Source organism: Gekko japonicus, unplaced genomic scaffold (genome assembly GCF_001447785.1).
Source record: "Gekko japonicus isolate JY-2015 unplaced genomic scaffold, Gekko_japonicus_V1.1 scaffold800, whole genome shotgun sequence".
NCBI classification, from domain to species: Eukaryota; Metazoa; Chordata; class Lepidosauria; order Squamata; family Gekkonidae; genus Gekko; species Gekko japonicus.
The window spans coordinates 269,933-292,061 of NW_015164693.1; the positions used below are offsets into that span (position 1 = coordinate 269,933).

General features: G+C 47.1%; 1 protein-coding gene across 1 annotated transcript in view; it reads right to left on the reverse strand.

The window, feature by feature from the left end:
• Positions 1-22,129, reverse strand: part of ZDHHC18 (zinc finger, DHHC-type containing 18) — a 56,929-nt gene extending 34,800 nt beyond the window's left edge. The window contains exons 1-3 of the mRNA XM_015409446.1: positions 21,725-22,129; positions 7,658-7,818; positions 4,927-5,076 (exon numbers count right to left, since the gene is read on the reverse strand). Coding sequence (XP_015264932.1) covers positions 4,927-5,076; positions 7,658-7,818; positions 21,725-21,984 — 571 coding nt within the window. The 5' untranslated portion in view covers positions 21,985-22,129. The remainder of the gene's footprint in view (positions 1-4,926; positions 5,077-7,657; positions 7,819-21,724) is intronic.

Genomic DNA, 22,129 nt, shown 5'->3' on the forward strand with positions numbered 1-22,129 from the left:
AGAAGCGACAGTTAGAACCGGATACGGAACAACTGATTGGTTCAGCATAGGAAAAGGAGTACAACAAGGATGTATATTGTCACCTTGCTTATTTAATATATATGCAGAGTACATCATGCGAAATGCTGGCCTGGATGAATCACAAGCGGGAATTAAGATTGCTGGGGAAAAGATCAACAACCTCAGATATGCAGACGATACCACTCTGATGGCAGAAAGTGAAGAGGACCTTAAGAGCCTCTTGCTCAGGGTAAAAGAGGAGAGCGCAAAAGTGGGCTTGAAGCTCAACATCAAAAAAACTAAGATCATGGCATCCGGCCCCATCACTCCTTGGCAAATAGAAGGGGAAGTCGTGGAAGTAGTGACAGACTTCACGTTCCTGGGATCCCAGATCACTGCAGACTGTGACAGCAGCCATGAAATTAAAAGATGCCTGCTCCTTGGGAGGAAAGCAATGGCGAACCTACACAGCATGATAAAAAGTAGAGACATTACGCTGCCAACAAAAGTCCGCATGGTCAAAGCAATGGTATTCACAGTAGTCATGTATGGCTGCGAGAGTTGGACTATAAGGAAGGCCGAGCGCCGAAGAATAGATTCTTTTGAACGTCTATGGTGCTGGAGAAGACTCTTGAGAGTCCCTTGGGCTGCAAGAAGATCAAATCAGTCAATCCTAAAAGAAATCAACCCTGACTGTTCCCTGGAAGGCCAGATAATGAAACTGAAGCTCAAATACTTTGGCCACCAAATGAGAAGGGAGCACTTACTGGAGAAGACCCTGATGCTGGGAAAGATTGAAGGTCAAAGAAGACGGGGATGGCAAAGGATGAGATGGTTAGACAGTGTCATAGATGCAACGAACATGAAATTGAGCAAACTTCAGAGGACGGCGGAAGACAGGAGGGCCTGGCGGGATCTGGTCCATGGGGTCGCGAAGAGTCGGACTCGACTGTGCGACTGAACAACAACAACTGTCAAAGCCTTTGATTCACCTGCAACTTTCCTGATTGCTAATAAAATCCATAAACGGACTACTCACGTCTGAGAGTTACTGCAGAGTCTTACAGCTAGGCTTATTCCCAAGAAGTCAGGAAAGTGCCAGCAACACCAACAGGGAGGGTGGAAAAATAACCTTTCTCCCCGGCTTGTCAGAGCAGCTCTGGAGCCATATCAGAAAATGGGACAGCTGAGTAGAAAAAAGAAAATGCATTTTCTTTAGCGCCCCCCCCCCCTTGTTTGCAAGTTCTCTGGCCAACTGCCTAAGGTTGCCAACTCCTGGGTGGGAAATAGCTGAAGATTTGGGAGGCAAAGCATAGGCATGTAGGGCTTTGGGGAGGAGTGGGACTTCCATGGGTATACTGCCATGGAGCCCAACCTGTCAAGTAGCCATTTTCTGTCACCTGGGGATCAGTTCTAATTCTGGGAGATCTGCAGGCCCCACTGGGAGGTTGGCAACCCTCCCTGAGCGACCCCTTCAAGCACTGCAACTCTTTCCTTCACTGCTTTGCAATTCCCTTGCACAAATCTCCCGTCCTGGCCTCACCAAAGAGCAGGCTGCAGCTTCAGATGCACCCTCCACGCAAAAAGCAACAGTTCCCGCCCCCCTCCATTCCTTGATGTGTGTGGGGAGGAGAGCTCTCCCTTTCTCACTCCCACTCCTCTCCCCCCCGTTTTCCCTGCCAGCTGCTTTTCTCCTTCCCAGGCAGGGACTTCACTCTTTCTCCTGTCTTGGACTCCGGGCTCTATCCCTTCCCTCTTTTTAAAAACTCCCAGAAGGGCCCTTTCTGCCTGCATTTGAGATCCTGTGCTTTCTCTCCACGGGGCAACAGAAATCCATACTTATTTAAAAACCCATGCCAATTGTGGCTGAGAATGATCCCAGCCTTCCTCCCTTCCAGGATTTAAAAATGTATCCCCCCAATGCCTTACTTCTAAGTAAACCTTCCTGGGATGCGGCTGAAAGGCTTTTCCCAGCTGCTGCAAATCTGAAGCCCTTCCTGTTCACTTTCCCAATTCAGAAGGCAACCCTTCCCCCCCACCACCACCACGCGTGCTCACACACACAGGAAAAGTCTTTCCTCTTTTCTGCTCCCCACTCCATGCTCGGCCTTTCTAGCAGACAGCTCCATGGGTTTAACCATTTCAGTGCTGCAGACAAAGGGAAAATGTTTCCTTCTGTTCCATGACGAGCTTCAGCCAGGCTGCTTTCAGCGATGCCCTATGCAGCTCAATGGGGCTACTTGGATGTGACTCCACCTACGCGAAGGTGAAAACGCATGTGCTGAGGGGTGAAAAGCTGTTCAATAGTGCACCCTAGTTTAGCTTAGAGGGAACTCTGCTTGAGAGACTTTTTCATTAGTTTACTTAGGAATAGTTTTGATCCACACATAGGCAGTTATATTCAAAGTGAATCTCACCCTTATCTTGTTGCAGTTAATTAGCTGATGGGTTTATGGATTGCTGTTGTCTAATTAGTACTTTGAATATAGCTGCTACAGTTGTTACCAGTCATCATATTAGTGGATATAGGATATAGACAATGTCGAATCTAGGGGTGTGCATTTGGTATTTACCGAGCCAAATAAATACCGGAAAAATACCTCAACAATATTTTCCTGGTATTTCCTAAGACAAATTGGATACTTCAATCTGTAATCAGCTACCGGTATAAAGAATCACGATAAGCCAATATTATTTGGCTTTTATTGGGCTTGGCACAGCAATACTGAATCGCAGCTTCTCCTGGCACACAGTTTAAACCACGGGGCAGGAGAAGCCCCCCAGCCAGGTCTGTGTGCAGTGGGGAGAGACCTCCCACTGCATGCAGATCCTGGAGCCAGCACAGGCCCGGCCCCCATGGTTTTTACGGGCTCCTCCCCCGATCCTCAGCTCCCCCTCCCCGGCCCCCTCACCCCGATCGATCGCCTGCCTGAGAGTGTCGGTCCAGCCCCAGCCCCTGTTCCCCTCCAAGCCGCTTGTGCTTTGCCTCTCCCCGATAATCACTTCTGTTTTTCTTTCCCGGGTCAGTTTTCTCCACTCCCCCACCCCTCGCTCCCGATTTTTCGTATTAGCCCGATTCCAAGGGCTGGAATCTCATCTTTCTGCAGAAGCAGGAGGCCACTAGATCTGTGTGTCTTGTACATTTAAAAGCAACTTAATTTCTTTCTGACTGCTGAGTCCCTGTTTGGGGGCCGGCGCTACCGGGTTTCCACATGACATGGCCGTTTGAATGCAGAGCTAGATAAGCTGGGCACCCTCTATCCATGCCTCGGCTCGGCATTAGGGAGGGAAGGAGGGATGGAGGGAGACGGGGGGGGGGGTGAATTTCAGTGCTGGAGGCGGCAGCAGCATGAGCATTTTTAATTTTTATTTGTTGTGTCAGTGCACATGTGTGGAGCTTTTGCCCCCCCCCCCCCACTAAAAATTTCCTACCTACCGGCCTGTGCCAGCATCTCTTGGCCAATGGTTTGAACAGCGGGGCATGAAAAGCCTAACACATTTAAAGAGATTGTCCCTTTAAATGCATTTTGCAAGCTGCAGTGCGAGTGAACATGTAAGCTTTGCTAATATCCAGTTATATAGGTCAAATCCTTTCACAAATGTTATGACAGTAATCCTTACAGCAGCCTTGTAAGGTAGACCAGTACCTAATGAAGTTTGTGGCCAAGAAACCTGAATCAGTGGCCTCTCCTAGATCAGAGTTCATTTGCCATCAATTCTTTCTCCCACATCCTTTCTGCACCCAGAGGTCCAAATTTACATGAAAAAATACAGCAGGCGAACTGGCAAATACTGATATGGCTTGCAGAAATCTTCCTGCAGCCATAGTGGCTGAAGAAACAGCCAATGTAACCAAGCAAAGTACAATGAGTCACATTATGTATATCCATGTGAACACATACCCAAATAAGGCTGGGAACGCTCAGAAAGAAAAGAACCTATCAATGGGCTCTTAAGTTTCTACTGTTACTTTGCTGTACTTCTTTCAAGCTCTTAAGTTTCTTTACTTAAGAGTTTCTGAACTTCTTTCAAGCTCTTACGTTTCTACTGTTACTTTGCTGTACTTCTTTCAAGCAACTTGCCTTGCATCCAAGCATCAAGAAGGTATTAAGAGGGAAAACCAAGCTGTGCTATCTTCCAATCACACTCTCAGCCTAACCTACCTCACAAGGCTGTTGTTGTGAGGATAAAATGGGAAGAAGGGAGACTGATGGTGTAAGCCTCTTTGGTCACCCACTGGAAAGAAAAGCAGAGTAAAAATATCTAGAGAACCCACAGTCAGCAATGACCAACACTGACTGCTTAAAGGGATGAACATTTTTGAAGTCCAATAACCTCTTCCTTTAACTGAACACACATATGAAGATGCCTTACACTGAGTCAGACAATTGATCTATCACAGTCACTTCTGCCTACACTGAGTAGCAGTGATTGTCCAGTGAATGTCCAGTGTCTCAGGCACTGAGAGTCAGTTTGGTGTAGTGGTTAAGTGTGCAGACTCTAATCTCGGAGAACCGGGTTTGATTCCCCACTCCTCCACTCACAGCTGCTGGATGACCTTGGGCAAGCCATAGTTCTGGCACAGCTGTTCTTGAAAAAGAGCAGTTTCTGTCAGAGCTCTCTCAGCCCCACCTACCTCACAGGGTGTCTGTTGTGAGGTAGGGAAGGGAAAGGAGTTTGTAAACCGCTCTGAGACTCCAAGTGAAGGGCGGGGTATAAATCCAATCTCTTCTTCTTCACTTTAATCCTGATTCTACCTGATTCTGCTAATGGGAGATGCCAGGGATTGAACCTGGGGCTTTCTGCATGCCAAGCAGATGCTCTGCCACTAACCCACAGCCCTACCCTCAGGGAAGTGGAAAGATTTTTTTACAGAGCAAAATGTGCAACTCTGATGGACCACAGGAAGTCTCACCTTGAACTTACCTACACAGTTGTCACAGACACTGCAATGGGAGGTCCTGGGAGGACGGAACATTTTGCACGTGTAGCAGTATTTCAACTTCACCATGTATTTGTTTATAACAACTTCCATAGTGCGGGCAGGCGGCCGATAAGTGGAGGTGCCCAGGTTGTCTGCAAAGGGAAAACCAAATATCCACACACTAGGTTTTTCTCTCAGTCAGGTCCCTTCTTGTTAAGCCCCTGGTTCAAAGGCAATAACCACAGCACAATGTATGTTACAAGCTGGCTCCCCCCCTGAGATGACTGCATGCCACCTGGACTGGAGATGTGAAGGTCTAGAAAAAAATGGGGCAGGGGAAAAATAGGGGAGACCTCCTATAAAACATTTTCTCTTAGGAATGGGGAAAATGCTTTTCAAGGTAAAGTTTCACTCACTCAACGCATGCAGCTTTTTATGTAAGCTGATCTAGCCCATTAAATGGGAATTATCACTATGTACACTGTAGACATATACAACATTTTTAAAGACATATTTACTCTTTAAATCTGAATAATTCTGAAAACAATTAACATGCTATGATGCATTTGATAATATCAGAGTTTTCGCTGTTTATAAAGTCTAATACCCAAATATGCTGATATATTGTGACTGCAGGACACTTTCTGTGGAAACAATACACTTCCTTTTGTTTACTACAAAATTTATTTTACATCTGCATCCCGAACCAAATAGGAAATCAGTGTAACTGCATCAGAATAAGCCAATGCACAACTCCTAACTCAAATGCACCTGGATAGCCAGATTCCATCCCATATTTATATTTTGTTCCTTACCCTTTCATCTCTTTCCTAAACTAGCGTCCTCATTTGTCCTTTAAGTGGGAGTCCTATCCCTTTTAATCTGTAACTGACAACTACATGCAGAAGATGCTGCTTTAGATTTTGATATAGAACAACAATAGCAATAAAGTTTATATATGCCAGAAAACTGTTCAGACCCTCTGCAAACTCCAGATGATGGATTTGCAAAACCAGTAAGTTAATAATAGTAGCACGTATCTGATAAAGGGAGCTTTGACTCTCAAAGGCTCATACACTGAACATTCTCTTGGTCTCTAAGATGCTACTGGACTCAAATCCAGCTCTTTAAGAATAGTAGATATATGGAACTTCAGCCACAAATTGGGGGTGGGGGCATGGGAAAGAGGCCACACACACTCTGAGAAGCAAGACCCACTGAATCCAATTGGAATGCGCACTCCACAAGTAAGCATGCCACGGATAGTAGCTTTTGACTGGTTTCTGAGATTCCTCAACAGCCAAAACTGAATCATGCTAATTTTCAAATAAACCAGATTTTAATTCCCATACATCTGCTTTACTGGACCCACAATTTTTAACTTGCCTCATTATTCACATTTCTAACAAAAGACATCCTAGACACTGATAGAAACCACAAGCACAAAAACAGATCCCCTCCCCAAGAACTTATCGTGCAACAACCTAGGAAGTCTGCCTGGAAAAGTTTCTATCGCACAAAAATGCCAGCCTGTTCATGTATACTAGCCTTAAAACCCAACTTTATAAAGTTTCTCTAGCTGATCACCTGAAAGCAGTTCTCAGTCATTATTAAGCAAACACTGAGCAGTTATTTCCAATCCAATGCTATATTGTAAAACGTGCTACTCTGGGCCACCTCTTGTCTGTGCTCAGAACAAGAGAGAGAACGCTTAACTAGCCCTACAAATGTCATCGAATCAGTACTTCAAACTCCTCCGGAGAAATGAAAAACCAACATTAGTTCTTTTATGAAACTTCTGTCTGTATCTTCACAGAATTAACAGTTAATACTTCCAACAGAGGAAGAATTCAAACTTTGTTACACCCCACATTATGGAACTGGAAAGATTAGGACAATATGTGAACCCACACACTTCAATTGCTTTTACAGGGCATTAATATTTCTTTTATCCCTTGACATTTCTGCAGCTGGTCACTACTCACTGAGCTTTAATTACAAGACTGAGAGAGTAACACATGCTTTACTTGCAAAAGTCACAAGAAAACACATCAGCTTTGTGGCAAAGTAGTGTTAGTGGAACTGATGTTATCTAGTTGAGTCATCTGGGAAACTGGTCAGGCTATCTATGACAGGTAAGTTTTAAAAAAGGAAGTTAATTACTAGCTACTGCGTTTCTTTGAAGAGAAAACACATTGAAGATTGATATTCACCACTTTTAAGATCCTCGTGTCCTAAAGTGCTGCTTCTCCCCAACACAGAAAAGTAGGCCAAAGGCTTTTCTATTATACTCCCTATGCCAAACGAGAATTACTATAACTTTACTTCAGCTACCCTTTCAGAATTTCACAGTGAGGAAGACACCTTGTGCCAAACAAAAGATCAGCACTCTCTGCCACAATGCTGCTGTAATCTGGACATCTTTCACCCTAACCCCTTCTGCTCTAGCATGCAGTGCTCAGGCTCTGAAACACACGAAACAGGATGAAAGGAAGCAGAAGCAACATCACAAAGGATAATGCTGATGCTCAGTACCAAAGCAGTTTCCACCAGAGGACTTACACTATCAGAGGCCTTGAAAGGACTAAAATCTGACGATCCTACTACTTTGCCACCCTTTATTTAAGAAATGAAGATACAAATGAGGATGTAAAACGTCACTGGATAACTATTGCATTTGACAAAAAACACATACATTGTCATAAGTAAAGATCATGAGGACCAGACACTCACCAATCCACTTCTCAAGGTCTGCAGCTTCACTGGGTGTGGCTCTGGGCAGGATACCAGGGTCCCTGAAGCTGGTCTGCAGTAAACAGCTGATGACAAAAAAGAATAGGATGCCAGCAATGATAGGAATGGCCATGGTCAAGTTACGAGCCAGGAAGGGGCAGCTGAAAAGAAAACAACATTTGTTAATAAGGTCTCCTGCACAAGTTCTTCATCCAGTGGCTACTTTCTTCTTGCTGCCACTTTGTGAAGGTTCTCTCCTTCTCATGTTCCATGGATCTTTAGAGAAAACATAATGAATTTTGGACAGCAGCAGCTATCCTATGCAGACATAGTCATTTGTAGCCCAACTTGTAGTCAATGGATTGGATCCTGTGGGGCTGCCATGGGGTATCTACTGGTAACGTAATCTCCTCCACCAGTGCAAGCTATCAGCAGAAGGAAGAAGAGGGAGCAATTTTTCCCAATTTCCCCTCCTCAGCACTGCCCCATACTGGACTGCATTTTATTCAAGAGCCTTTATAGAAGATTTTTAGGAGAAGCAACAAACTGCTGGGGAGGAAAGGAAGGGAGGAACAGTTCTGTACCACCAGCTCCTTTCAAAACTTCTCAACAGGATTCAATCCGCAGTATACTCCTTGCCCCTCCTGTGATATTACAATCTAATTTTATTTTACATTCTCTAAAGATTTCTGTGATCTACAAGCTGGAGATAAAGTTCACATCTCCCCTCAAGAGCCTCTGTTCACCTTCATTTAAGTCCCTCTCAGTACAACCAACTGTTACATCCCACAATACAATTTGTGATGGTACCTGGGTCACACAGCAGATGAGTTAATATTTTTTTGCCTGTCACTCATGTGATTGCCAGAATCATAATGAATTTATTAGCAGTATATGCACTCCCTTTCTAACATAAATAATGCTGTACATTCTTTATCTGATTTTTACCAAGGATAACATTGTAAAGTAAGCCTTGATTCTGTTCTACAAAGAGTGGGAGATAAGATTATTTATTATGTTTAGTAAATTTTATACGCTGCCTCTTGAGAGACTGACTCAAGGCAGCTCACAAACGGAAACAATGCTATAAAGTCAACAGCATAAAAATAAGTAATCAAAACCAAGCTGGGATATAAAAACAGCATAAAACAACACTGAGCTGCCTAAAGCAATACTCACTAGTCAGTCCTGGGACTAGAAGCAGACCACAAAAACAACTTTAAAAACTATGGAATCCTACAGCTAAAACTATTGGTAAGACGAATTTTTCGAACAGGTCTCTAAAGGAAAGTAAAACAGGTGCTAGGTGAACTTTCAAGGAGGACGGCACCCCAAAGGTGCAACCAATGAAAAAGATCCATCTCTGCTTGCAACCCACCTCACCTCTGCAGAGGGGAGCACAGCTTGAGAAAAGTTATCTAAACTGGTATGCTGGACACTACAGGAGAAAGTGGTTCTTCAAGCATCCTTTCCTTCCCTGCCACACCTCCCTTGCCAGTGACAATATAGCTGCGGTGAAATCTTATCTATTGGTCTGTACTGCAATAGTTCACAATTACTGGGCACGGGGAAATAAAATTAATATATTGATTAGAGAAAGTGTATTTATTTATTTATTTGATTTCTACCCTGCCCTTCCAGCAGAGTTTAACTTCACACAGCACTTCCACTCGCTGCTGAAACTGTGCAACTCAAGGGTAAAATCTTCAGCAATCCAGTCACCCACCCCTCCCCCAAACAACCACTCAAAGCTAACAGTCTCTAAAGTATACAAGAGAATCACACAAAATAAGGAAGCAAAACCAAAATTAGAAGATTTTTTAAAGAACAGGCGCTCCCCATCAAGACCAGTGTTAGCTACTATATTTAAATCCTCCCGACTTAAAGTTCAGTATCGTATGTTCCAGTGACAGCCACATTTAGGATAGAGGGAAAATTAACTGTGGAGAGCCTGTTGCTGGATCTTGAGAGCTGTCGGGGTAACCATGGAATTATTTCTGAAAGGAGAAGGGGGCGAGTAGCTGATCTGAGTTGAGAAGTGGGAGTGAGCTTTGCGTCGTGATGGAAATTAATACTATTTCTGTCCTGTTCCGAGGAGAGAGAACATGCTCAAAAAGGTTGGGTTTATTCAGTAGAAAGCTACTAGGCTATGGAAGAGACGGGGAATAAGTGAATGGTCATGCAGCTTGCAGCAAAAGTGCCAAAAAGATTGTAAATTGACCATAAAAAATGGCCTCAGGCACTCTTGTCCCTTTAAACAACAGTTTAACCTACAGAACTCACCAAATGAAAGCTTTTCACAGCATGGAATTAAATGTTATATGCTGCCAGTATAATCATATTATTACAGGAAAACAACTACAGAAGATGTTGTTGTTGTTGTTCAGTCGCACAGTCAAGTCCGACTCTTTGTGACCAGATCACACCAGGCCCTCCTGTCTTCCGCTGTCCTCTGAAGTTTGCTCAATTTCATGTTTGTTGCATCTATGACACTGTCTAACCATCTCATCCTTTGCCATCCCCGTCTTCTTTGACCTTCAATCTTTCCCAGCATCAGGGTCTTCTCCAGTAAGTGCTCCCTTCTCATTTGGTAGCCAAAGTATTTGAGCTTCAGTTTCAGTATCTGGCCTTCCAGGGAACAGTCAGGGTTGATTTCTTTTAGGATTGACTGATTTGATCTTCTTGCAGTCCAAGGGACTCTCAAGAGTCTTCTCCAGCACCATCGTTCAAAAGAACCTATTCTTCGGCGCTCGGCCTTCCGTATAGTCCAACTCTCGCAGCCATACATGACTACTGGGAATACCATTTGCTTTGACCATGCGGACTTTTGTTGGCAGGGTGATGTCTCTACTTTTTATCATGCTGTTTAGGTTCGCCATCACTTTCCTCCCAAGGAGCAGGCGTCTTTTAATTTCATGGCTGCTGTCACTGTCTGCAGTGATCTGGGATCCCAGGAACGTGAGGATGACTGAACACTTAAGCAAACCAAGGCACTGGGGGAAATTCAGATCAGACCTCCTCCCTCCTGAAATGTTTATGGAGGACACTAGCAGCTCAAGTGTTAACCATATCTACTTGAAAGTAAACCCTACTGGTTTTAATGAAATATACTTCCAAACAGCTGTGCGCGGTCTTGTTCATACAGAGGTGCTCATGGCTGTTTTGTTTATTATATCCTGCCTTTCTCTTTTTCTCTTTTAACTCAAACTAATTTGAGATGACCCCTAAACTAAAATATGGTTCAAATCCATATAATTTATACATACAAATCAAGGTTACTGAGGTTACTACTCTTGAAACCCAGTATATTGACTAAAGAGGAAGAGAAAATTCTGTAACTCCAGGCCACATTACAGATTCCACTTCTCCTTCAGTGGGGGAGAAGTCATCCAGGAAGTGGTTAGGTCACGCCCCTGTTCGCTTGGATAGGCTATGCAAATTTCTCTTGTTGCGTGGCTCCTATTGGAGGGACCTAGGCTGACCTCTCCAGTTCCTGCATAGCCCTCCACTCGGTAGGTCATCTGGAGCTCCAGCTCCAAGCCAGGAAGCTTACAAAAAAAAAGAGAGAGAGAAAAGATCACCTAGGAACCTTCCCTTGCAACCAACTAAGGAAGACAAGAGCACCGAGAAGCAGACAAAGACCCAGCCTAGAAAATGCCCCATGAGACCACGGGGACAAAGAAGAAGAAAAGGCCATCTCCCCCGTCTGAGGCTTAGGATGGAGGAGCAAAGGCTAGAACAGCGGAGGCCTCCCCAGAGCAGCAACCCCTTACCCCTGAGGCATCGGGGGCTGGGGAGAAGGAGGCCCAGCAGTTGAGACCCGCACCATCAGAGCAGGCAGAAGCAGAAGGTAGCAGCAGCGTGGGGCGGGTAGAGTGCGCGGAGCAGGCAGGCTCCCGCTCCCCACGTCAGTCAACAGCCACAGACGACAGTGTGGCAGCCGGGGGTGCCGTCGGACGGGTTGAGCAGTCGGAGCCAGTTGGCTTCTGCTCCCACCTGCGCCCGAAGAAGGCGGCCAAAAAATCGACCAGCGGAGCAGCTGGGAAACGAAAGCGCGGCGTGGGAAGTACAATGGGCCGGCAAGCCCACGTGGTGAGCCCATTCCGGCAGCGGGGGGAGGCCCGGTTGGAAATAGCCCTGTAGGAGGCACGCCGGCACCAAACCAGGGACAAGGACAAGGCTCTTGGGGAGGGATGGGGGCAGCAGGGGGATGGGGGCAGGCAGGCCCCCTACCACAGGGCTTCCAGCAACCACAATTTCCCCACCAGCTGCAGCCCCACTTTGCATAGCGCTGGGCCCCTTCATGCCCCCACAATTCCAGCCAGGCCTGACCTGGATTTGGCCCACCATGGGAGGGTCTTCAAAGGCCCCACAATGGCCGCAGGGCACTGGGAGAATAGAGGTGGGGTGGCAGCCCCAGTACAACCCCCAACAAGTCAGAATAGCCAGGAGCCAAGGGGAAGGCCATCCTCCAGGGGCTCCAGAAGAAAGAGACCCCATCCTGTCTCTGACTCGCAGTCTTCTTCAGGCTCCAGGTCCCCAGTCACCGCAAAGAGGCCTAAGGTCCCAGAGGTGTCAATACAGAGCGAAATCTCAGGAGCCTCTGAGGGCGAGGAGGGGAATTCTGGAGTCAGCGTGTCCAAGGGAGTAAGGCAGCCAGGGCCTAGTGAAATCCCCAGAGGAGTGCGCGCCCCTTCCTTTAGCTCGGAGCAGGTTGAAATTGCATCCACCATCACTTCCTTGGGTGGAAATACAGAGAAGGAAGAAGGAGAATGGTCGGGGGATGAGGCAGAGATCCAGCCCACCTCATCCAGACTATTCCAGATTGAACATTTCCAAAGGCTGTTGAACAAAGTCATTTCCACGCTGAATTATCAGATGGAAGTGGCACAAAAGCCTAGATCTTCAGTCTCTGGCAAAGCTGGACACCAGACGCTTTAAGAAGCCAGTCAAGGTGCAGGCTTTTTCACCTTTTCCTGATTTCTTTGACAACATCTTTGATGACATCGTCAAAGCAGAGTGGGCTGTTCCTGAGGGTGGGGGATCTCCCTTTTGTCTATCGCAAAACATTTGTACTCCTTGCCAGAAGAACCCATGGGGGACCTAAAGGTTCCTTTGATCGACGCCCCTGTGGTGGCACTGCATTCAGAGGCAGTGCTCCCCAAGGATGGGGAGAATGCCTTGAAGGATGCCATGGACAGGAAGAATGAGGCAGCATTGGAAAAAACCCATGAAGGTGTCACTGGCACTACGCTCTGCAGCGATTCTGTCAAATTCTACAAGAGTCATTGTCATACGGGCGGACGACCTTCTACAGAACCCAGTGGTTTCGCCTTTGGATCTGAAGAGGTCTCTACTAAAGATCAAAAGAGCGGCGGAATTCGCCTCAGATACATCTCAGGACAGTGTCCAGTTCTGCGCTAGGGCGCAGGCAGCAAACATCATAATACTCCATAACATATGGCTCAAGCACTGGAAGGTGGACACGCTGTCAAAGAGTAACTTGGCTACAGAGAAGTTCTCAGGCAGGCTTCTGTTTGGAGAACTAAACCTCAACAAGGTGCTGGTAGAGACAAGGGAAAAGAAGAAGGCCATGCCATCATCTTCCTATCACAGGGAGAGAGACTCCAAGCACAGGTCTACTCATTCTTTTTGTGGGTTCCGTACCCCAGGCCGAGGAAGAGACAGAAGAGACTACAAGGCATACAGACCCTTCAGGTATGGCACCAGATCCAACGCCAAACAGGCATCATCCTTCAGAAATGACAAAGGTGCCCCAATCAAAAAACAGTCCACATGACTATCAAATAGGCCTTCACAAAGGTCTGGAGCCTAACCCCAAAAGACCAGTGGGTATTGTCCGTCATTTCACAAGGTTACAGAATAGAACTCATGTGCACGCCACCTCACAGCTTCAGATCCTTGCCAGCCCCAAGGCTAAAGGCCAAACTCCTACAACTGCAAAAGGCAATTTTGCACCTGAAGGACATAGGCACCACAAAAGAGGTTCCCAAGGAACAGTGCTTCAAGGGAGTCTACTCCATCCTCTTCATGGTTCCAAAGAAGTCAGGGGACAGGAGAGCAGTACTGAACCTGTGATGTCTCAACAGATGGGTGAAAAAGAGAAAATTCCGGATCGAGTCCCTCGGCCATATCTTGCAGACGGTACAACAAGGGGACTCCTGACCTCCATGGATCTCAAAGAGGCGTATTTGCATATTCCGGTGCACCCGGACCCCAGGCAGGTCCTGTGCTTCTGCCTCCAGGGGCCTTTCCTCAGTACCCAGAGTCTTTACCAAGGTCATGGTTACACCGGTAGCATCGTGACACCTGGAAGGGATACACATGTGCCCATATTAGGATGACATTCTAATACAGGCGGGGGACCACAAGAGGGCAATGCACGACACACAGGGTGGCAGAAGTTCTGTGCGCGCACGGATTCCTCATCAACAAAGAAAAGAGCCATATCAACCCTACACAGGATCTCGTGCACCTGGGAAACAGACTGAACACGAAGCAGGCCACTGTCTCCCCGCCAGAGGAAAAGCAGCAAAAAATTCAAGACTTAGTACAGTGAGTCAGGTCCATGAAAAAATCGGACCTGATGCACCTGGCAGCCCTGCAAGGCCTGCAACAGACATGATACCGTAGGCATGGCTTCATGCCAGAGCCTTGCAGTGGGCTTTCCTCCCCTTCCAAAAAGATATCTCCCAGAAAAAAAACACATACCGGTGGATATCACAGAGGGGCTCAGGAGGGAGCTAGAATGGTAGACAATGCCATCAAACTTGAACAAAAGTATCAGCGTCCTCCATCCTCAGCAAATGGGTATCACAATGGACGTGAGCAAACGGAGCTGGGGCACACACTGTGAGCACCGGGTAGCACAAGGCAAATGGTCTACAGCAGAGGCAACTCACAGCATCAACTGGCTGGAGCTACAGGCAGTCAAGATGGCTTTGAAGGTGTTTGAAAAGCAGATAAAGAATCGCCACATGCTTGTGCACATTGACAACAGCACACTGACAAAAGCACACATCAACCAGCAGGGAGGCACCAGGTCAAGGTCCTTTTTCATGGAAGCCAGGAGTATGCTTCGACAGAGGAAAATGTCTCAAACAGAACACCTGAGGGGTCTGTCCAACCTCCAGGCGGACTGGCTGAGCACGGAGGACCTCGATCCAGGGGAATGGATCTTGAAAAAGAAGTCTTCACCCAAATCTCAAAAAAAATCTGGGAGCCCCATAATGGACCTGCTAGCAAGCTCAAAGAACCATCAGGTCGAGAGGTTCCCGTCCAGACAGCAAGACCCGACAGCGGAAGGGGTTGACGCACTATCTCACCCGTGGCCAAAGAGCCTACTGTATGCCTTCCCTCCCAAAGCACTAATAGGAAGGACACTCAACAGGATCAGGAAGGACAAGGCAGAAGTGGTGTTTGTGGCCCCCCACTGGTCAAGAAGACCATGGTTTTCAGATCTGGTACAAATGTCCTCAACAAGGCCGTGGAAACTCCCACTGTGACCGGATCTACTACACCAAGGGCCCATCCTCCACCCAGACCCAGCTTGGTTGCAGCTGACTGTATGGAAACTGAACTGGCATGATTAGAGGCCCAGGGTTTTCCCAGAGACGTGGTGGACATCATGCTACAGTCAAGGAGGTCGTCGACCATACGCATCTACAGTCATAAGTGGGTGGCATTGTCTAAATGGGCCTCTGCCAAGAAAATACAACCACTACGAGCCACAGGCAAGGAGGTAGTACTCTTCTTATACGAGGGATGGAAGATGGGCCTCAGACCAAATACACTAAAACGACAAGTGGCAGCCATCCAACAAGAAGAAAAAGAAGAGATTGGATTCATACCCCGCCCTTCACTACCCAAAGGAGTCTCAGAGCAGCTTACAATCCCTTTCCCTTCCTTCCCTGTGAAGTGGGTGGGGGTGAGAGAGCTCTAACAGAAACTGCTCTTTTTCAAGAACAGCTGTGCCAGAACTACGGCTTGCCCAAGGTCATCCAGCAGGTGCAAGTGGAGGAGTGGGGAACCAAACCCGGTTCTCCCAGATTAGAGTCCGCACACTTAACCACTACACCAAACTGGCTCTCACACCAAACTGGCATCCAAGCATGCCTAGGCCACAAGGGACATGAGAATGTGTCCACAAACAAGTATGTGAAGAAGTTCCTATTAGGAGTTAAGCAAATGGCACCTCCAGTCAGGCACAGGTTCCCGACATGGAGTCTCTCCAAGGTACTACGTGCATTAACAAAACTGCCACTTGAGCCACTTAAAACAGCGAAGCTTCGTTTTCTATCATGGAAGGTGGCCTTTCTCATTGTGGTGACCTCAGCCAGGAGAGTTTCCGAACTAGCAGCACTATTGGCTAGGAAGGAACTGTGCATATTTCAAAAAGAGTCAGGTCTCCATGAAGATGGATCCGTCCTTTATCCCCAAGGTGAACTCCGTCTTCCACCTCAACCAACCGATTCTATAACCTTCGTTCCGCCCCAATTTGAAGCACCCCAAAGAAAAAACCTGACACAAACTGGACGTACAGAGAGCATATATACCTCAACAGGACAGCACCCTTTCAACAGTCAGACTTGCTGTTTATATCACACTATGTGCAGAACCGAGGGATGAAGGTCTCAAAGACCACAGTGGCCTACTGGATTAGGCAATGCATAGCCAAGGCCTACGAGGTGCAAGGACTTTCACCGTCAGGCCCGGTTACAGCGCACTCTACAAAATCAATGGCAACAACAGCAGCCTTCTCCACGCGAGCATCAGTGGAAGAAATCTGCAGAGCAGTTACCTGGGCCTCCTTTTGCACATTTGTGCGACATTACAGGATAGATCAGGCAGCATCCGCTGCAGCCTTTGGCAGACGAGTATTACAACAAGCACTGGAGCAATAAAATTTAAAAAAACCCCCCCCCTAAGAAAACAGCTTGGGTACAGCTAACCACTTCCTGGATGACCCCCCCCCGAAGGAGAATGTTACATTGGACCCAGGGGTCATTTCGTAGAAAAAGAGCTAGGGGAACTCATTAGCATAACTCATTAGCATATGCCACACACCCTGACATCACCGGAAGTGTGTCATAAGGCCACACCTCCTGACATCACCGGAAATATGTCATAAGGCCACACACCCCGCCCCCAACGGTCCCGGCCGCCCGTGCCGGCCTTGCAGCTCCACCGCCGAGCCCCCTCCCTCTTCTCCTGCCTCCTCCTGGCTGAATGAGGGCCGGAAGCGGGGCGGCCGGAAGCAGGGGGCGGGGCTTCGTCATGTGCCCCGCCCCCTGTACCTCACCCAGGGAAACTGTCTTCCCCCGCGTTCCCCCCCGAAATGACCTCTGATTGGACGTTACCTGAAGGTTCTTTCTCTTCAGTGGGAGCGAAGTCATCCACATCCCACCCCCTGAAGGAGAACGTTACATTGGACCTTACCTGAAGGTTCTTTCTCTTCAGTGGGAGCGAAGCCATCCACATTCCACCCTATGATGGACAGCCAGAAACTCAAGATCAAACCAAGGGTGGCACATACTAAAATAAGTGAATGTGAAAAAAGACAGAAAGAAAGTAAAAGAAAATAACAAAAAAAAAAAGGAGAGCATACACAGGACAGGGTTTGGACATAACTGGAGAGGTCAGCCTAGGTCCCTCCAATAGGAGCCATGTAACAAAAGAATTTTGCATAGCCTATCCGAGCGAGCAGAGGCGTGACCTAACCCCTTCCTGGATGACTTCTCCCGCACTGAAGAGAAAGAACCTTCAGGTAAGGTCCAATGTAACGACCACACAAGCACCTTCCCTGCCTACTGTTCTGCAATCTGTCCTCGAACCAGGAAGAGAATGCAGAGACTCAGCTCTGCATATCCACGCTATCAGAAACTGTGAAACAAAGGGCAGAGAAAGTGACTGTTCTTAAAATGCAATGTGCCCTTCACAACTGCATAAGCCTGTCTGCATTATCACTTCCCCTTACACAGGAGTGGTAAAGGATAGAGCCTCAGTTATTCCAGAAAGGAAGAATTTGATCTTGCATCAGCATTTTATCTACCTCCCAATACTGGAAGAGATTCCAGAAACAAAGCCAGTTTAAGAATAGTGCTAACAAGTCCCCAGAAACAAAGTGAACTTTTTAAGGAATACAGTGTTTACGCCGAAAGGATTTATGAGGTGTACTGTGCGAACGATACAGATTACAAGCAACCAGAGTGATACACCTGGTTGTGTATGCAGATACTACAGACCTGCCACAGGAAGATGACTGCATGCACTATGCAAATCAACAGTAGGGGGTGACTGGGGGTCAGAACCGCTCCAGACATACAGTGCAGATACAAGCACCATAACCACACCAGTAACTGCACTTGCCTGCCACTCAGGTCACATACATTGCTTAAACATGCAATATGAAAGCCATGAATCTCTGGTAATATAGATGAAACATATGACTGCATGGGAAGCTACTGTCAGGAACTGCAAGAACTAAACCCAAGGGCCTCAATATGACAAGCCCAAGATTAAAAAACCACCAAAGACAAGGCAAGCTGTTAACACAAGGAAACAGCTGTTAACACAAGGAAAATGCCAAACATTGACCCCCTCCTCCCCACTCTGCAAAAGGATTTTACTATTATAAGCAACGGTAATCACAAAGACTCCGACACACACACACACGCAAGCTGCCCATATATTTCCTGATATCCGCACACAAGAGGATTAAAGGAATCTGATGCATCTCTCAAACCCAGCCACAAAACCACATCAGACCAAGATCAATGTCATCTGCTACTGCTGTCCCCAGAGTTTCCTTTGAGAAGGACCTGCAGTAAGCCTCTGACATTCATCCCTTATAGTTTGTACTCCCCATCACCTCTCTCGGTTCCCTTCCCTAGAGGTGCTAATCCCAGTAGGCAGCTGCAGCCCCACTGGTCAGAGTATGCATACAACAAAAATGCAAAATTTAACTGTTAATACGGTGTATTTCTGGAAAAAGCTTTCCAAGATAATTGCAAAGGCGTAACTATGTTAGTCTGTTGTAGCAAAACAAAATTCTCAACTTTATTTCTCTGGAAAAAGACCAGACACCTGGTTGATTGTAAATGCATCTAGTATAGAAAGCTTAAAATGAGCCTTAGATGTATGCTAGATAGAAATCAACAGTCTCATGTTACGGCAACCATATGGAGATTGCTGGAAAATGCCTGGCATGTGGCTGGTCCTTCTACTGCTGCCAAAAAACCATGTAGTACAGGCTGATGCACACCATGAGTTGGCACATTATACACTGCTTGCATCTAGCACAGCAGAGGAAGTTCCAAGTGACCTCTGCACAGCCACTGTATATCCCTTCCAGTCCAGCTTTCACCCTACTCATGGGATGGAGACAGTGTTGGTTGCCCTGGTGGATGATCTCTGGAGAGATCTGAATCGAGGTGGGTCGGCACTGCTAATAACTTCTTGATCTGTCAGCAGCGTTTAAAGAGTATTTAGTTGTGGATGCCCTAATCGGGCAGAAACCGACTCAAGGGTGGCCAAAGTCTTACGCTCCCCTCCAGTGGTGCCTAATAAAGGATAAATTGGGGGGGGGAATGAGATAGAGGGCAGAAGGTGAAATTATTGGCCTATCTTTCCTGACCATGTGCCCCTAAGTCGGGGAAGTGAGATGCTGAATGAAGCTGAACTTTAAGAACATAAGAACATAAGAGATGCCAATGTTGGATCAGGCCAAAGGCCCATCTAGTCCAACACTCTGTGTCACACAGTATCCAGAAATACCAGTGCCATCAGGAGGTCCACCAGTGGGGCCAGGACATTAGAAGCCCTCCCACTGTTGACCCCCCCCCCCAAGCACCAAGATGACAGAGCATCACTTGCCCCAGAGTCCCTATCTATACCTTGTGGCTAATAGCCACTGATGGACCTAACTTTCTGATGGTCCAGTTTTGCAAGACAAGCCCTAGCAAAGAGCTGGATCAAGGGCCACAAGCTCAGCATGAAAACAGCAGCCCCCTCCCATGTTGGTTAGACCCCAACATGTTCTATTAATCCATATACTGCCTCTGAACACGGAGGTTCCCATTTAGCATACTCTGAGCAGCTACTATCATAAGTATTTGCCCCTTTCCCCATTCTTTGAATAGAAGGTGGGTCTGAGAGACTGGGGATGCATCACCAAGACAAAATATTAGGGAACCCAGGCATTCCTGGGGAAAGAGCTCGATATGACCAGGAGCCTTTTCAGTGGTGGACAATCTGTAGAATTCTTTCCCCTTTGAGATCAAGTTGGTCCACATCTTATCTTCTTTTCAGAGGACAGTAGAAACTTCTTTAGTTTATTCTTTTCTTTTGATCTTACCTGGCAGTTTTGAAATTTCTATAATGCTGTACCATTGGTTTTGTTTGTACTATTTATACAGCACTGCCATCAATTCCATGGAAGTTTACAGAGTACAGGAAAACAAGTTCCTGCCCCCAAAGAGCCTACAATATAAAATTTTAAACAAAAAAGACAATAAAGGGAGATGGAAGACAGGGATAAACACTGGAAGAATGCACTCCAGCTATATCTAAAGCTGAAGACACACCCCTGCATTATAACACTCAGGAAAGTTGAAACTTGGTTGTAAATCAACCTTCATGCACAGGAATCAATTAACCTAGAAACCCACATGAGCCCATGAACCTGCCTTATACCAAGTCAGACCCTTGGTCTATCAAGAACAATCTTGTCTACTCTGACTGGCAGCAGTTCTCAAGGGTCTGACTTCCCAATCCTTTTAAACTATAGAAATGCCAGGAACTGAACCAGATACCCTCTTTGGATGCAAAGCAAATGCTCTACTACTGAGCCATGGCTCTTCCCATAAAAACACAGGACAACATGGGAAGCATACCAGATTCAATCTCCCTCATTTCCCCACCAGTAACCTTCTAAGGCAGGCTGAGAGAGAATAGCTGAACCAAGGTTCATAGTAAAGCTAGAATCTGAACCTAGCATTCCCCAGAATCTTACTGTAACATTCTTTGTCACACACAGTGACTGGCACAACTGGTTAAGCAAAGGAGGACAGCGGAGTCCTTCAAATGACAATTGATGTTTTTTCCTGTTTGATCCAAAACCTGAACATTTTAGAACTTGCCACAGTACCACTATTATTCTGTGGCTTTGCTTTCTTACATCTTTGATGTTAAAACATTAATGATATTTTATTCTAATTCTTACTATCAATTTTACATTTTAATGGTATTCCATAATAATTCCTTACTACTGTTTCTGTGATTATTTTATTCTATTTCTTACCATCAAATCAACTTTTGATGATTATTTCGTTATTTATATAGCAGCACCAGTGCCCACAGCACTGCTATGATTACTGTGAGAACCGCTGAGGTTAAAAAGTGGGATACAAACACTGGCTAGATTGTCGAAGTAGAACCTAACTAATTAACAATAAATAATCCCAGCTGACTATGACACTCACTGGGTGGCTCGAGGCCGGTCACCTTGTCTCTCACCCTTGCCTACCTCACAGGGCTGTTGTATTATAAAAATGGAGACGACTGTTGTAAGCCATCTTGGGTCCCTACTGGGGATCTAGGTAAAGTAAAGGTTCCCTTGCTCGAAAGCCAGTCGAATCCGACTCTAGCGTTTCAAAGCCGAAGAGCCAGCGCTGTCCGAAGACGTTTCCGTGGTCATGTGGCCGGCATGACTAAACACCAAGGCGCACGGAACGCTGTTACCTTCCCACCGAAGTGGTACCTATTTATCTACTTGCAATTTCTTGCTTTCGAACTGCTAGGTTGGCAGGAGCTGGAACTAGAGACGGGAGCTCACTCCGTCATGCGGCACACTCGGGTCTCGAACTGCTGAACTACCGACCTTCCACAGCCTGCAGTTCAGCGTCTTAACCACTTGAGCCACCGCAGCTCCGCTACTGGGAATCTAAGCGGAGTATAAAAAATATCAAAATAAAACAAAAAAAAATAATGGCGGGGGCGGGGGGGAGACCACCCTCCGCCCCCCAGGCGGCTCCATGGCTCACTCACTCGAAGGCGAAGAAGAGGCCGCTGGTAACCACGACGAGGCCGAGCGTGAGGAGGAAGACGCCGCTGTGCCGCGCCAGCATGAGGCGACCGCCGCAATAGAAGCGGTTGCGCCCGGGGAAGACCTCCCATTTGCGGCGTTGGCGGTCGGCCGGGGCGGCGGCGGCGGCGACTGCAACTGAGGCCGCCCCGGGGGGCTCCGCCGAGGAGGGCGGCGCAGCCGGGGTGCCCGGTGGAATCTGCCGGTACTCGCAGTCCTTCATGGCGATGCAGACCCCACCGAGCGGCACCGCCAGGACCGCCCGGCAGGCAAGGAGGAGGACGGGCGGGCAGGCAGGCCAGGCTCCGTCGTCCCGCCCCGGCCCAGCGGCGGAGGGAGAGGCAGCCAACGGGAACCGGCGCCACGCG